Source organism: Bos indicus x Bos taurus, chromosome 5 (genome assembly GCF_003369695.1).
Source record: "Bos indicus x Bos taurus breed Angus x Brahman F1 hybrid chromosome 5, Bos_hybrid_MaternalHap_v2.0, whole genome shotgun sequence".
NCBI lineage: Eukaryota > Metazoa > Chordata > Mammalia > Artiodactyla > Bovidae > Bos > Bos indicus x Bos taurus.
This window is the reverse complement of record NC_040080.1, coordinates 12,402,214-12,420,010: the sequence shown is the minus strand read 5'-3', so window position 1 is coordinate 12,420,010 and position 17,797 is coordinate 12,402,214. Positions and strand designations below refer to the sequence as shown.

General features: G+C 38.0%; 1 protein-coding gene across 30 annotated transcripts in view; it reads left to right on the top strand.

Annotated features, from left to right (window-relative positions):
- The window catches only part of WNK1 (WNK lysine deficient protein kinase 1), a 130,233-nt gene that overhangs the window by 61,433 nt on the left and 51,003 nt on the right, over positions 1–17,797 (top strand). For all 30 annotated transcript variants that reach the window (XM_027540988.1, XM_027540985.1, XM_027540984.1 and 27 more), the window contains exons 3-4: positions 2,057–2,277; positions 4,192–4,349. In XM_027540988.1, the coding sequence (XP_027396789.1) occupies positions 2,057–2,277; positions 4,192–4,349 (379 nt within the window). The remainder of the gene's footprint in view (positions 1–2,056; positions 2,278–4,191; positions 4,350–17,797) is intronic.

Below are 17,797 nucleotides of genomic sequence, written 5' to 3'. Positions count from 1 at the left end.
AATAAGGTTATAAGATACAAGTTTAATAGACAATCTATTATATTTTATCATTTTGTAGATGTGAAAGAGATACAAGCTAGCCTCATCTTTTCCCCAATATTTTTTCTCTTAAAAAGTCATAATTTTAATTCTTATTTTTCATTGTTTCTCATGCATATATAAGCTTAAATGTATATATATATATATATATATGTATTCTTTATTTTTTCTTCCAGTTGTAAGGAGAGATAATTGACATTTCCCAACATTTTATTCTAAAATTTTTCAATTATACATAAAAGTTGAAAGAATTATATAGTGAACACATACATAGTCTCTTCCTAGATTCTTTAATTTAGTTAACCTCTGTTGTGTCTGCTTTACCAAATATGTTCATCTAGTCATCCCCCTCTTTTTTCATTCCAGGTTAAGTTGCAGACATCAGTAAACACTTGAGTACATACACATTTCATCAAAGTTCCAATATTTGTATACTTGATTTTTCCTTATAATGACGTTTATAAGCAGTGAAAATATTAATCATAGTTCTATCATTTGATAAGTTTTGATCAAAACTGTTTTTAAAAAAAAAACAACTGTTAACATATAGAACACTTCCTTCATTTCAGTAAATGCCTTACTCTTCTTTGACAACCTTTTCCTCATTCTCCAGGATTAACTCTTTATATATTTTTAAACCATAAAACCAACTTTCATCCTAAGTTTTCTTTAATTATCTCTTATCCACCCCCCAAGTGAAGCAGAATTTCTTTTTAGTTAATCTTCCTTGTGTGTATGTGTACATTTTAGGTATTTTTTTTTAGCAGTTTAAATCTTTAAATCTTTATTTAAACTTAAATCTTTAACTTTTCACAGCATGCTTATGGTTGATACTGTACAATTTTATGTAAAATAAAGAAAACTTGCACAAATATAGGCCCATTTATCTCTAGTACTTATAATTTATGCTATAAGCTTTATATTATGTATGTCTGTTGTATAGATCCTGTAACACAGTGTTATAAATTTTCCTTTAGGTAGTCACATGTAACAAAGATAATGCTAGGAAAGTATATTCTTTTATATTTACCATTTGTGTGCTTCATTTTTTTCTCTATGTCCAGATGAAATAGCATCTGACCTCAGTTTGTCAGAAAACTCTGTTCTTTTAGCTTTAGCTGGGTTGCTTGTAATCTGCTGCATACACATATATTTGAGAGGTTAGCCAGAGATTTGGGCAGAGTGAATATGCAGAACTTGGAGTGCCCCTTCTGTACCTCCTTTCTGGATTCCCCCACCCCTGCCACCTTTCAGGATCTCTGTTGTCCAACAGAACTTTCTGTGGTGATGGAAATGTTCTGTAATCTGCACCATCCAAAATGGTAGCCACTTGCCATGTGCAGTTGTTGAGCACTTGAAATTTGGTGCAGCTGGGCGATGACCTTTTTAAGTTTAATGTATCTAATTCATTTAAATATAAATATTTTCATTGTCTAGTGGGTATTGTATTGGATGGACTTTTATTGTAGAAAATTGTATTGAACACACTGTTTTAGGTGCTGCAGTCATCTTGAACTCTGTCCTTGTATTTATTCCTCAACCAATAAAACTACAGGGTTGTGTCCAGGTTTGAGCAACCTGCACAGACTAGTGCTTACCCTTTTTTCTCATGTGTCCTCCCTTCCAATTTGTGCCTGATTTTGATTGATCTATAGAATCTTCAGGTGTGTGTATGTGTTCGCTCGCGCACGTATATTCACTGGAGTTTATATCTGCATCCAGTAAGGGTTGCTCCACCATTTACCAGAAGTCAAACTCTACCTCTTGTCAGTCATCTTGGCAGTGATCTAATTTTAAGGAATTTGTTTTTTGTGCTTTGTTATCAGAATTTGCTTGCCAACTACTTGTTATCCTATCCCCTTTAACCTTGCTAAAAGTAGTGCTAACCTTAGGTTACTGAATCTTAATATTCTAAATTTGATATTCCCATCTTAGATATGCTAGAATTTAATGGAACTCTTCAAAGCAGTAAACGCATATCATCGATAACCTGTTTGGTGTAACTTGCCTTCTCTAGGTACCTGAAAAGGTTTAAGGTGATGAAGATCAAAGTTTTGAGAAGCTGGTGCCGTCAGATTCTTAAAGGACTTCAGTTTCTTCATACTAGAACTCCACCTATTATTCACCGGGATCTTAAGTGTGACAACATCTTTATCACTGGCCCCACAGGCTCAGTCAAGATTGGAGACCTAGGTCTGGCCACCCTGAAGCGGGCTTCTTTTGCCAAGAGTGTGATAGGTATGTTTCACAGGTACCTTGTGAAAGTCTGACTGGCTTTCTGACATTCACTTTATTTAGAAACCTGACTCTGTCAGAGCTTTTATAATGTGAAATAAACCTTCAGAAATTCATAGCTTGAACCCAGGAAGTGATATGGAGTTCTCTGCATTTATGCCTCTAGAAGCATCCTGAAGACAATTGTTTTGTGAAGTTACATGAATAGAAGTAAGGTGAACTTTGTTGACAAAACCTTATGTAATAGCACTATCACCTTCTTGGGTCATTTTGTTGATGCTTAGTATCATACACTTATATAATAGATAAACTATGTTAACTTTCCCCATGAAAGAAACTGAATTTATATATAATTTAATTTCTGAAAAGGTCTGTTGTATATATTTATATTCAAAAAATCTGCCTATTAAAACTTTTAAAATGTAAAAATATAATGGTTCATTATCAACTTTTTCTTCTGCTCTTCAAAAGATCTGCTTAAAACAGTTTTCTGTCTCAGTGCTAATTACACTTTGGTTTGGATGGTTCTTTGTTGTGAGGACCGTCTTGTGCGTTGTAAGATGACTTAACAGCACCCCTGGTCTCTGCTTTCTGGATGCTGGTAGCATGCCCATTTGTCCACCTCCCTCCAGTCGTGACAGCCAAATATGTCCCCTGTGGGGCCAATTGCCCTCCTCGACAGTCATTGATTTACAGGACAAGGCTGTGTGTCAGGACATTGCAGCTGAAAATATAGTTTAATGCCTATTGTTTTATAAGCTTTCCCTTCTGAAGAGGGTGCGACAGTTTGAAAGCTTGAAATCTTCATGAACTCTATTCTCTCAAAAGGTGACAATGACAACAGCAAGAAAACTACTCATTTTTAAGTGGGCTAGAATCCTATGTTTTAGTAAGAAAGAACACAGAATACCAGTAATTTGCACATCCTGATAAAAAAATAGTGTTCTGGGGAGTTATTTAAAGCTGAATTTCCCTTCTGCCTTCCCTGTTGCCTATAAAGGAAACAGTTCTTTGATTGTCTTTGGTATGTTAATCTCTGGCCCAAGAGTTTTTTCTTCTTTCTTGTTTAAATTGTATTGTGCAAGCCTGTTCTTAGAAATGTTCTGTAATTTGAGGTATCTGGGCTTAATTTCTTTGGAAACATTGGAAACTTGGTGTGTGGAATCACACCACACTCTTAATTCAGTATGAGAACACAAATACAGACTGAATGGTGTGTGTGTGTCTGTAGGGTGTCCCTCACATTTCTTACACCTGCAGTAGATTCGCAGACTACGGGGAGGGTGAGTGGCCTCACAGACGTTTACACTGTATTATTTTAAAAATGCACTGAATGTCAGGTTTTTTTTTTTTTACACTGCAAAGCTGCCTTAAAAGTGAAGTTGATCAATAGACTGTTATTGGCAAGAGACTAGCTCTAAATGTTAACTTTACAGCTCTCATACAGTAGGGGGCAGACAAGTATTTTTATCTTTTTAACCTATCATCCTGTCTTACAGATAGATGCCATTTTCTCTGCTTTACTCTTTGCTGTTCTCTTACCTTTTTCTTCCATTTGTTTTCATATGAGTTATATCAGTTTATCTTTTATGTGAGGCTCTATTTTGACATTGTATAATAGTAATCCACTTGAAACAGTAAATAAACAGATGCATGGTCCTCTTCTTTTTATAAAGGAATTGCTGTGAGAGGTCTGTAACAGATTTGATGGAGCAGACTAAGGTGATTTCTCTCCTCTCCCCCCACTTCCTACCTGTCTTTCTTTCATCTTTACCCCTTCTACATACTTCTCTCTCACAGATGAGCCCCTCTGCTGCCCCGCCCCCCCGCCCCCCCCCCCCCCCCCCCCCCCCCGCCTCCTTAAGTACATCTGCAGTTTCTCCTCACATTGAGTCTGAATCATTCTTTTAATTTAAGGTACCCCAGAGTTCATGGCCCCTGAGATGTATGAAGAGAAGTACGATGAATCCGTTGATGTTTATGCTTTTGGGATGTGCATGCTCGAGATGGCCACGTCTGAATACCCGTACTCAGAGTGTCAGAACGCTGCACAGATCTACCGTCGTGTGACCAGCGTAAGTCCTGTCAGAACTGACTGGTGATCTTAGGCCATATCTAAGAAGCTGGGTAACGTCAAACCATGCAGAAGGGAACAACAGTAGAAAGCATCACACGGTGTTCACCCCTCATCTCTCTATGTCTCCTCTTTTTATAAGGACACTGGTCAGATTGCGTTGTGTCCAGCCCACTCCAGATTGGGCTCTTCTAACTAATTGCACCTGCGGTGATCCTGTTTCCAAATAAGATCACATTCTGAGATACTGAGGGTTAGAATTTTAACATATCTTTTTGTGGGGGTGACACTGTTCAACCCATAATAGCTCATGGTTTCATCCAACAAATATTTAAATCTCTGTTATGTTCCAGACTTCTTACTAGATCCTAGGTATTGAATATTATTGCTAAGTAAAAGACAAACCTGTCTATCAAGAGCTTACTACTCAGTGAAGGAGTAGTAAACAGTAAACAAGTAAACCAGACAGTTACCATAGGGTATAAAAACAGTTTTCCTAGGGTCAGTATGTAACAAAGCATGTAGTAATTGTGCCTGATTGAGTTTGAACAGGTGAGGGAAATTACGTGAAACAGGGAGTGACTAAGATAATACTGCATGTGAAAAAAATCTATAATTTGTGTGTCTGCAGTTTGGAAATAGGAAAAAGAAGAGACAAGGGATAAGGGAGGAAAGGAAAGTTGAGACTCTGCTTGAGCGCTGGGGGAACCATTGCAGCCACTGTAAGACATGGTAGGTGTCATGGGACTCCGCTGGCGGTCCAGTGGTTAGGGCGCTGTGTCTTCACTACTGAGAGCATAGGTTGATCCCTGGACTGGGTACTAAGATTCCACAAGCCACTCGGTACAGCGAAAAAAAGAAAACCCCACACTTGGTAGGTGTTATAATATCAGACCTAAATTTTTAAAAGATTATTTTGACTGCAGGATAGAGGATGGATATATTAGGAAACTAATAAAAGTTGAAAACCCAGTTAAGAAGTATTGCAGTAATCTGAAGGAATAACTAATAGGCTGAAATAAAGGATTAGAAGTGGCCACAGCAGATGGCTGAGAGATCAGTTTTCTTTATAGATTAGAATTCAGTTAAGCTAAGGTGTTCTTTTCCGCTTAATCTTTATGAAAACAAACAATAATATGAAAATACCCTTTGTAAATACATATCCTTTGAACAGAGATCAAACTGAATATTGAACTTGATTATGAGGTTAAATACCTTAATTTTAGGACTATAAAATTTACAGTTTGTATGTAGAATGGTTAGTGTAATTTATTTACTCACTTAAACCATCTGTAACTTTTCTTCATTCCATTATACTCTAAACCAGGAATTAGCAAAGGTTCATGGGCCAAATCCATCCTGCTACCCATTTTTGTACAGCCTATGAGCTAAGAATGCTTTTTGCATTCCTAATGGTTGAGGGGGGAATCAAAAGAAGAATAGTATATGATGGCATGTGAAAATTATATGAAATTCAAATTTCAGTATCCATGAAGAAAGTAAAGATAGCCACTCATTTGTTTCTGTATTTTCTATGTCTGTTTTCACATATTATAATAGTAGAGTCGAGTAATTGCAACAGACTGTTTAGTTCCAAAAGCCTAAATTATGTACTGTTTGGCTCTTAACAGAAAGTTGCCAACTCCTAAATATATGCCACCAAAACTTAAAAAGTTCTCTGAAGAGTTCTGTAAATAATTACTGATCTGTCGAAGTAGCGGTGATGTTCTGTTAGAGTGCCATTAGCCTCTATACTTGGAGTAGACAGGAGAATCTCAATGTACACAAGTAGTTACTTCAGTAATCAGCTCTGATAATTTGTAAGCAGTCTTTTCTCTCTCTTAAGAGTAGAATTATCACTTCAGTGGTGAGAACATAAGAGATTTTAATGTAATAACCATTTTTCACTGGCCATATTTATTCTTTCTATTGCCAAAGAGTAGATAGCATGTTAAACCTAGCATTATTGCTTGAGGTGATAATTCTAGATTTTAAACACAAATACCTATTCACAGAAATACTTTGTTTACCTTCTAGCAATGCTGAATGTTTTGATAGTGAACAGACCAGAAGAATTAAGTACACATAAGCTAGCTAAATAGTTAAACATTCTCTACTGTCTCTTTCAGCTACTGCCCTTCTTTGTGGATCTTGCAGTATTTCTAACTTGAAACTTGGTAGATTTTGTTAAGAATTATCAGATAGTGCTTTGCTGTCAGAGAGACTGCCCAGGCATTACTAGTGGTCTAGGGGTAGGTGTCTCTGATTAATCTTGTGAATTCAACTCCTGATTATTTCTCTAAACAAATAAAGGTTGGTACTTAAAATATCTCAAAGGATCATGGAATTTTAGTTTCTTTTTGTTAAATGAAGTCCAAAAAATAACTCTCCTATGTAAAAAAATTAAGTTATAAATTACATGGTAGTACCAATTTTTTTTAATGCAGAATGAAAGGGTGACCTGTATTAAATTCTACCCTGTTTCATACTTACCCACCAAATATGCTTACCTAGTTAAAATAATGACTAAGTAAGATGAGTACGTGAAGGATGGAGTCAGCCCTATCGGTAAAAAGCTATTCACCAGAGGCTCAGGGCTAAAACCAATGGTTTGAGTTCTTTGACTTCAGACTGTCAGGCACAGACAGTACTGCCATAAAATTAGGTAAAAGTTTATGTAAGTAGTTATTTGGTAAAAGTAAAGAAAACAATTTGATTTTAAGATAATGCATATGAAACAGTGTAATCAATTAACAGATGAATCTTTATTTGCAAATGCGAGCTCTAGCTCAGTTGAGAGGAGAATCCCCTTCTCAAATAAAAAAAGTCTGGTGTTAGCTTAATAGACCCTAAGAAGACCAACATCACAGTTTCCATAGTCTTAGTATGGTATTTAACTTTTTTCAGTCTCTCAATGGGTTGTGTGGGGGTTTTTTTAAGATAAAAATTTACATACCTTAAAATTAACTGTTTAAATCATTTTAAGGTGTAAAATTCAGTGGGTTTTAGTGTTTTCAGTGTTCTGCAGTCATCACCACTAATGCCAGAACCTTTCTGTCACCTCAAGAAAGAAGCCCTATACCCATTAGCAGTCGTTCCTCTGACAGCCACTAATGTGCTTTCTGTCTCTGTGATTTGACCTGTTATGCACATTTCATACAAATAGAATCATTAAATATATGGCCTTTTGTGTTAGACTTTGTTTTTGTGTTATGCTTTGATATAGCATAGTGTTTTCAGGGTTTATCCATGTTTTAGCATGAATTGGTTCTTCAGTCCTTTTTATGGCTGAATAATATTGCATCGTATGAATGTCCTTTATATTTCTGTAGTTTCTTCCTTCTTTTCTCATTGTTTAAACTATTTGAACCTATAGCCACCCTCACCTGGAGAGGAGTTGGGAACAGAAGGGATGAAATATACAGTGTTTTAAAAGGTACTGTCCTAGAGCCTGATTTATTAAATCTTTGCTTACAGTGTTGTGTTTGTAGCATAGCATTCAGCGTGTTGTAGGTACTCAGTGCTATTTTAAAGAATAAATGATTCAGTTAAAGGAATCCCAGATAATAGTCAAGTCGGACACTAGTAAGTTTCGAGGAGTTGAATTTACCCTGCAAATAAGATCACCTTAGAAATATTAACTTTATCCTACTGATGTGAAATCAAGTAGTGGCTTAGAAACTGATAAACTTTATATATGTACATACACAATATATTCTGTAAAATGGGGGAAACTACTTGGTATAAATCAAGCAGAAAACAGTAACTTTGACAGAGTCAGAATTCCAGGATTAGAAAGGCATTTGATAAAGTCATCTATTCATGTGTTCTTCTGTCAGTTCTCACATCACTATTTAGATATTTGCTGTGCAACGTGCAGTCCCCCAAAATGTAAAATTTTGGCCCTATCCCAGACAGATTGGGTCAAAACCAGCGTTTCACAAGATCCAAAGATACTTTTTGTGTATGTTAAAGTTTTGAGAAGTGTAAGCTGGAACAGTGATCACCACAGGTCCCTTCCAGGTCTGTATACCTTATTTTTGGTTAAATTAAAAAAAAAAAAAAAAAGACTATTGTAATAGCAAACATTATTTGACTAAATTTTTGTTCCATTGTTCATGGAACATTTTTACTAACATTATAAGTAAACAAATTGACTTCGAAATCTAACCCTATTTAATTGCAGTTGTTTTTTTTTTTTTTTGTCGTATTCAGTAGTTGCTTTTTAAAAATGCAAAATAGTAAGTAAGTCAAGCTGCAGAAAAGTTGGAATAAAAAGCTTGAGGTATTAAGTCAGTTGAACTGTTGGAATCCTTAATTTCTAAGAATACTGAAAGCATTTACGTGTTCTTTATTTTTCCTCTTAGCTTTGAAAATTGAGTTCCATATTATCCACAGTTCATTATTCTGTACTGTCAATTATTGTATTTCTTATTTGGGAAGTGTTGTCTTGGTTTCACCAACCTCCATTCCCATCTTCTGACTTCCATTGAAGAAATAAAAGGGGCAGTTTTTACTAGTCCTTTTTAAATTTTCTAGCCGCTTTTTTTTCCCCCATGTTTTGGGTGCTGAGATAAATGTGTGGAGAGTTTTAAGTACCTAGGTTATACAGTGATTTATATGATTATATAAGCAATAGTGATGCTTCTACTGAAATAGACCTTGAAATAGTGTATTACATGTCTGACCTTGCAGTGGTACAACTGCCATGTAAATAGCAGATGTTAGCAGTGTATTAACACATGTACATGCTAGTCTCAGACATTGCATTAAGCACTTTGCATATATTATGTAATTTAATTCTTCCAACAACCCTGGCCAGGAGCGATTTACTAGTATTATTATCTACATTTTGTAAATAAATAGTCTGAAGCTCAGAATGGATAGCCTGTGATTACATATCTAGAATATAACAGGATTATTTGTTATTCTGTTATTCCAGGTCCCCTGCTTATATCAGAATTCTGTACTGAATCCATAAATGTCTAGTGCAGTGTCAGTCTGTGACCTGAGGGCCTTTAAACCTGTGTGTAACTGCCAACGTGAAGGGTGGAGATGTGTAATTTACCAGCTGAATAATTACATTCTGTGGTGCACTGATGATAAACTGTTGTGTGTCATTGTTGTACACATGCATTTCATTCAGGTTCTACTGTCTGTGCTTGCTCAGAGAGGCCTTCCCTGTCCATCCATCTAAAATGACCTTACAAGTGCACACACTTTACTTCTGTCTCCTTATTATTTTCTTTTTTTTCATGACTTTTGTCACAGCCTTACTGTGTTTACCTAAAGCCCCAATTAGAACATATTCTTGGGCTGGCGGTGTTATTTGGCTTATTCTGGGCTATATTCCTAGTGTTTAGACCCAGTGGGTACAAGGCACTCAGTATTTGTGAGATGAATGCATGAATCCAGAACTATAGGGAGTGAAACACAGTGTTGCCATGGAGGAAGTGGGCTCTGGAGGTGGGTCTACCTGTGTTCAGATCCTGCCACTGTCATTTCCTGGCTGTGATACCTGGGGCAAGTTAATTAACTTCTCTGAGCCTAAACTAGTACTGAGGATAAATGAGAAAAGTGCCTAAATACAGTTAGCAGTCAGTACCTAACTCACATGCTAGTAAAGTAATGCTCAAAATTCTCCAAGCCAGACTTTAACAGTACGTGAATCATCAAGTTCCAGATGTTCAAGCTGGATTTAGAAAAGGTAGAGGAACCAGAGATCAAATTGCCAACATCTGTTGGATCATCAGAAAAGCAAGAGAGTTCCAGAAAAACATCTACTTCTGCTTTATTGACTATACCAAAGCCTTTGACTGTGTGGATCACCACAAACTGTAGAAAATTCTTAAAGAGATAGGAATACCAGACTACCTGACCTGCCTTTTGAGAAATCTGTGTGCAGGTCAGGAAGCAACAGTTAGAACTGGACATGGAACAACAGACTGGTTCCAAATAGGAAAAGGAGTATGTCAAGGCTGTAATTGTCACCCTGCTTATTCAACTTATATGCAGAGTACATCACGAGAAATGCTGGGCTGGATGAAGCACATGCTGGAATCAAGATTGCCAGGAGAAATATCAATAACCTCAGATATGCAGATGACACCACCCTTATGGCAGAAAGCAAAGAAGAACTGAAGAGCCTCTTGATGAAAGTGAAAGAAGAGAGAAAAAGTTGGCTTAAAACTCAACATTCAGAAAACAAAGATCATGGCATCTGGTCCCATCACTTCATGGCAAATAGATGGGGAAACAGTGACAGACTTTATTTTGGGGGGCTCCAAAATCACTGCAGATGGTGACTGCAGCCATGAAATTAAAAGATGCTTACTCCTTGGAGGAAAAGCTGTGACCAGCCTAGACAGCATATTAAAAAGCAGACATTACTTTGCCAACAAAAGTCCATCTAGTCAAGGCTGTGGTTTTTCCAGTAGTCATGTATGGATGTGAGAGTTGGACTGTAAAGAAAGCTGAGCGCTGAAGAATTGATTCTTTGTGGTGATGGAGAAGACTCTTGAGAGTCCCTTGGACTGCAAGGAGATCCAACCAGTCCATTCTAAAGGAAATCAGTCCTGAATATTCATTGGAAGGACTGATGCTGAAGCTTATGCTCCAGTACTTTGGCCACCTGATGTGAAGAGCTGAGTCATTTAAAAAGACCCTGATGCTGGGAAAGATTGAAGGCAGGAGGAGAAGGGGACAACAGAGATGAGATGATTGGATGGCATCACCGACTCAGTGGACATGAGTTCGGGTAAATTCCAGGAGTTGGTGATGGACAAGGAGGCCTAGCGAGTGAACTGAACTGAACTAAGTATTACCATTATTATTAGCATTAGCATCATTATGGCAGGTAGTAAAATAAGCTGTCTCTTGTTCAATTCTTTTATCTAGTGACATTCAACAAACAGCAGTGTTTAAAATGTGTTTAATGAACTTAACACTAAGTTTTAAATGAGTGCAAATGAGCTAGCATTTATTATCTTGCCTCTTGCCAATCACCTTGCAAAGTGCTTTACATATACTATCTTATTTTAATCTTTTGTATTCTGGTAAGTAGATAATACTTAAATTTCACAGGTAAGAAAATAGATTCAGGGGTTAAGCATTTTGCCCAAGGACATGAAGGAGAAATACTAACTGTAGGATCAGAAATCCTTAATGTTATGCATGTTAAATGCATGCATAAAATCCATGTTAAATGGAATTTAATCCATTTAAGATTTAATCTTAAAATCCGTTTTAAGCATCTCTTAACTAATACAAACCTTAGAATTTATTCCTTTGCTTGCCTTTGTTTTTAAACTTTTTCCCCCTAGATTTCAAGGGAGAAGACCTGAGAGTACATGGGTTTGGTTCAGTTCAGTCGCTTAGATGTGTCCAACTCTTTGTGACGCCATGGAGTGTAGCACGCCAGGCTTCCTTGTCCATCACCAACTCCCAGAGCTTGCTCAAACTCATGTCCATTGAGTCGGTGATGCCATCCAACCATCTCATCTTGTCGTGCCCTTCTTTTCCCACCTTTATTCTTTCCCAGCATCAGTGTCTTTTCCAGTGAGTCAGTGCTTCGCATCAGGTGGCCAGAGTATTGGAATTTCAGCTTCAACATCAGTCCTTCCAATGACTGTTCATGACTGATTTCCTTCAGGATTGACTGGTTTGATCTTGCAGTCCAAGGGACTCTCAAGAGTCTTCTCCAACACCTCAGTTCAGAAGCATCAGTTCTTAGGCACTCAGCTTTCTTTATAGTCCAATTCTCATATCCATAGCAGACTACTGGAAAAACCATAACTTTGATGAGACGGACCTTAGTCAGCAAAGTCATGTCTCTGCTTTTTATTACACTGTCTAGGTTTGTCATAGCTTTTCTTCCAAGGAGCAAACGTGTTTTAATTTCATGGCTGCAGTCACCATCTGCAGTGATTTTGGAGCCCAAGAAAATAAAGTCTGTCACTGTTTCCATCGTTTCCCCATCTATTTGCCATGAAGTGATGGGACTGGATGCCATGATCTTTGTTTTTTGAATGTTGAATTTTAAGCCAACTTTTTCACTCTCCTCTTTGACTTTCATCAAGAGGCTCTTCAGTTCTTCTTTGCTTTCTGCCATAAGGGTGGTGTCATCTGCATATCTGAGGTTATTGATATTTCTCCCGGCAATCTTGATTCCAGTTTGTGCTTCATCCAGCCCAGCATTTCGCGTGATGTACTCTGCGTAGACATTAAATAAGCAGGGTGACAATATACAGCCTTGAGTCTAAGATTGATAAGTCTAACATTGGTGTCATAGGTTTGAGCCCCTGTTCAAAAGAGAAAAACTTCAAGTTATCTTGAAATTTCCCACTGGCATTGAAAAAATCCAAATAAGAGTGCTGAGGTACTTAGCACAATTTTTGTCTGCAAGTAAAGGAATCACAGTGGCATCAGTTTTTGGTGTAGAGGATAGTGCATTTGTGTTTGGAGCAGTGCACAGGCTCCCATGGATCCAGAGAGTAATCAGCCTCAGGGAATCAGGAGGTCAGCTAATTGCCTTGGATAGAGCCAGTCAGATTTGGTAGGGAGTTTGAAAAGGCTTGTTTTCCAGTGGGATCATAAGGTTTGTTCAAATTCCTGTAAACTAATGGTTCATACCAGTAAGAATCTGGCTGAATCCAGCCTTCTGACAACCAAGGTAGAAATAATGGGGATTTTTAATTACTTTGTTTGTGTAATTTGACTTTGTCACTGATTCCATTAGCCTTTGGATTGCAAGGTTTGAACATTCTGTCTGGGAAAAACAGAATTAAAGCAGTTGGAGTGAAATTCCTTTTGGTCTTTATATAACAGATTGCATTTCAGCGTACTTTTTTTTTTACAGAAACACGTGGAGCTGATTCCTGATTAGATAGGGATTGAAAAGTTGAGAAAAACGTTGTATTTTTTTCATTAGCAGTTGGAATTTTTTGGTGATGTCCCAGAGATCTAAATCCACTTGGAATTAGCTGAAATGATTGCTTTATAAATTTTATTCCTATTTCCATCTAGTAAATTTAGTTTACACACATAGGCAAAAACTTTGTGTATCATCTAGTGTATCCTGGGAACATTTTGCATGATTCTCAAAGTCACTGTAGTACTCTCCTATGATTTGATTAATATTAAAGGGTCCTAATATCCAGACGTAATAAATCAGACCATTAATCTTAAACCACAGAGTTGGAAATCATTCCCAACGTTTTAGATGCTAAACAATAGTCCTAAAATCCTTGTTAGAGAATTTCTCAGAAAAACTAATTTTCCTTATCCCAACTAAATGTTGTTTTGTAATTCTCACAGCATTAGACTACAAGTAAAAACTGTAGTTTTTACTACATCTACTTTCTACATCTACTTAGGATGTAGAAAGATGGTTGCTGCTGTTTTAAGGAGAAGGCAGTGGCACCCCCCTCCAGTACTCTTGCCTGGAAAGTCCCATGGACAGAGGAGCCTGGTGGGCTGCAGTCCATGGGGTTGCTAGGAGTCGGACTCGACTGAGCGACTTCACTTTGACTTTTCACTTTCATGCATTGGAGGAGGAAATGGCAGCCCACTCCAGTGTTCTTGCCTGAAGAATCTCATGGACAGAGGAGCCTGGTGGGCTGCTGTCTATGGGGTTGCACAGAGTCAGACATGACTGAAACAACTTAGCAGCTGTGTTTTAAGTGCAGCATACAGTGTTGAGCTTCTTGGGATCTTGTAGATAATCTGTGTGCCAGAAGGTTGATACAGATACATTGTAGTTTTTCCTTGTCTCTGGGTGGTTTGAGGTGTACCTTGAATACTGAGGTAGGACTCAGTTGACTAAAAAAGGGAGCAGTAGAAAGAAAATGCTTGTGAAAATGTGTAGTATTCAGTGAAAAAGCAACCAGTTTCACTAGACTTACTTGGGGAGATAGGAATAGGTAGAAGTTGGCTTGTGAGGGCTTTCTGCCCCAGATTAAGTTAGTACTGTAATATGGACTGAAACATTGAACTAGACATTATTGAATTTGGATTCTCGTTTTTACTTTACCATTGACTAGGCCCTTACTTCCTAGAATATATTCTGTTGTATTCCAGGTGCTACTGATGATGCAGTATATCTAGTAGGTGTCTGATACATACCAGACTGGACTGGACATGACTCCTCATAGGTTCCATGAGGTATTGAATTCTGACCTTGACATGGCATTAATCTTTCTGGCGTACAGTTGTCTTTTACAGTTGTCTTGTGTGAGCAGGTAGGGACTCTAGCTCAGATTCTTTCTAGCTCTCTGATCCTATGGCCATCTTGTAAGTGTGGGGAATTATTAACCATATTTGAGTCGTGTGATACGAATTAAATGATATCAGACAATTGGAAATGGTTAAGTGTCAGATGATTGGATGAAGCTAGGTGATTGAACAGGCCATGGTGTAAAATAAATACTGGAGAGAAAAGCAGCAGTGAGGCCCATCTTAACTTGGTCTTAGTTTAAGGAGGTGAGATGTTGACAGATATAGATGAAGACCTACAAGACCTTCTAGAACCAACACCAGAAAAGATGTCCCTTTCATCCTCGGCGACTGGAATGCAAAAGTAGAAAGTCAAGAGATACTTCTAACAGGCAAGTTTTGCCTTGGAGTAGAAAATGAAGCAGGGCAAAGGCTAACAGAGTTTTGCCAAGAGAAAGCACTGGTTATAGCAAACACCCTCTTCCAGCAACACAAGAGATGACTACACATGGATATCACTGGAGAGTCAATAGTGAAATCACATTGATTATATTCTTTGCAGCCGAAGATGGAGAAGCTCTATACAGTCAGCAGAAACAAGACTGAGAGCTGACAGTGGCTCAAATTGTGAACTCCTTATTGCAAAAACCAGACTTAAATTGAAGAAAGTAGGCAAAACTACTAGACTGTTCATGTATGGCCTAAATCAAATCCCTTAGGATTATACAGTGAAAGTGACAAATAGATTCAAGGTATTAGATCTGATAGACAGAGTGCCTGAAGAACTATGGAGGTTTGTAACATTGTACAGCAGGCAGTGATCAAAACCATCCCCAAGAAAAAGAAATGCAAAAAGGCAAAATGGTTGTCTGAGGAGGCCTTACATATAGCTGAGAAAAGAAGAGAAGCCAAAGGCAAAAGAGAAAAGGAAAGATATATCCATCTGAATGCGGAGTTTCAAAGAATAGTAAGGAGAGATAAGAAAGCCTTCCTCAGCGATCAATGCAAAGAAATAGAGGAAAACAACAGAATGCTAAAGACTAGGGATCTCTTCAAGAAAATTAGAGATACCAAGGGAACATTTCATGCAAAGATGGGCTCAATAAAGGACAGAAATGAGATGGAATACCAACAGAAGCAGAAGATGCTAAGAAGAGGTGGCAAGAATACACAGAAGAGCTATACAAGAAAGATCTTAATGACCCAGATAACCACGGTGGTGTGATCACTCATCTGGAGCCAGAAATCCTGGAGTGTGAAGTCAAGTGGGCCTTAGGATACATCACTGTGAACAAAGCTAGTGGAGGTGATGAAATTCCAGCAGAGCTATTTCAGATCCTAAAAGATGCTACCATGAAAGTGCTGCACTCAATATGCCAGCAAATTTGAGAAAACTCAGCAGTGGCCAGAGGACCGGAAAAGGTCAGTTTTCATTCCAATACCAAAGGAAGGCAATCCCAAAGAATGTTCAAACTACCACACAATTGCACTCATTCTCACATGCTAGCAAAGTAATGCTCAAAATTCTCCAAGCTAGGCTTCAACAGCATGTAAACCGAGAACTTCCTGGTGTTCAAGCTGGATTTAGAAAATGCAGAGGAACCAGAGATCAAATTGCCAACATCCGTTGGATCATAGAAAAAGCAAGGGAATTCCAGAAGAACATCTACTTCTGCTTCATTGACTATGCTAAAGCCTTTACTATGTGTATCACTACAAACTGTGGAAAATCCTTCAAGAGATGGGAATACCAGACCACCTGACCTGCTTCCTGAGAAACCTGTATGCATTCAGGTCAGGAAGCAGCAGTTAGAACTGGACATGGAACAACAGACTGGTTCAAAATTGGGAAAGAAGTACTTCAAGGCTGTATACTGTAAATGTGCCTGTTTAACTTATATGCAGAGTACATCATGTGAAATGCTGGGCTGGATGAAGCACAAGCTAGAATCAAGGTTGCCAGGAGAAATATCAATAACCTCAGATATGCAGATGACACCACCCTTATGGCAGAAAGCAAAGAAGAATTAAAGAGCCTCTTGATGAAAGTGAAAGAGGAGAGTGAAAAAGTTGGCTTAAAACTCACCATTCAAAAAACGAAGATCATGGCATCCAGTCCCATCACTTCATGGCAAATAAATGGGGAAACAATGGAAACAGTGACAGACTTTATTTTCTTGGGTTCCAAAGTCACTGCAGATGGTGACTGCAGCCATGAAATTAAAAGACGCTTACTCCTTGGAAGAAAAGCTATGACAAACCTAGACAGTGTAATAAAAAGCAGAGACATGACTTTGCTGACTAAGGTCCGTCTAGTCAAAGCTATGGTTTTTCCAGTAGACATGTAAGGATATAAGAGTTGGACCATAAAGAAAGCTGAGCACTGAAGAATTGATGCTTTTGAACTGTGATGTTGGAGAAGAGTCCCTTTGACTGCAAGATCAAATCAGTCAATCCTGAAGGAAATCAGTCCTGAATATTCATTGGAAGGACTGAAACTCCAATACTTTGGCCACCTGATGTCAAGAACTGACAACTGACTCTCTGGAAAAGACCCTGATGCTAGGAAAGATTGAAGGCAGGAGGAGAAGGGGCAACAGAAGATGGGATGGTTGGATGGCATCACCAACTCTATGAACATGTGTTTGAGGAAGCTCTGGGAGTTGGTGATGGACAAGGAAGCCTGGCGTGCTGCAGTCCATGGGGTTGCAACGAGTCAGACATGACTGAGTAACTGAACTGAACTGATGTTGTCAGTCTGGATTGGTGGTCACAGTTATGCAGAAAAAGCAATGATGTTGAGAAGTAACAAGCCAGTAAAAATCTCACTTTTGTCCAGCCAGAGACCTTTAGCCATTGGAGGGGAAGTAGGAGTACTAGCAGCTCGCTGTTACCTGCTGTTTTAAACGTTTCTCTTTGTTTAAGGAGCTCCCAGAGAATAATAGTACTTAAATGTTGTGAAGACGCATCTGAGAATGAGTAAGGTTTCTATTCTGGATCATGGAAATAATGATGCCTTTAAAAGAAATTGGTGAAGTCCAGAGAAAGGCAGAGTTGAAGAGAAGGACGATTTAAACCTATAAACTGTTACACATATGTGAATGGTATTTTATTGTACATAGTGAAAACTCTTAATTTTGGTATATTAAAAAGACTGGTCTTCACAGAGTTAGATATTTGTCCCTATATTTTACCTTTGTCCAAAAAAAGCTGCCTGAGTTTTGGTTTTGTTTGTTG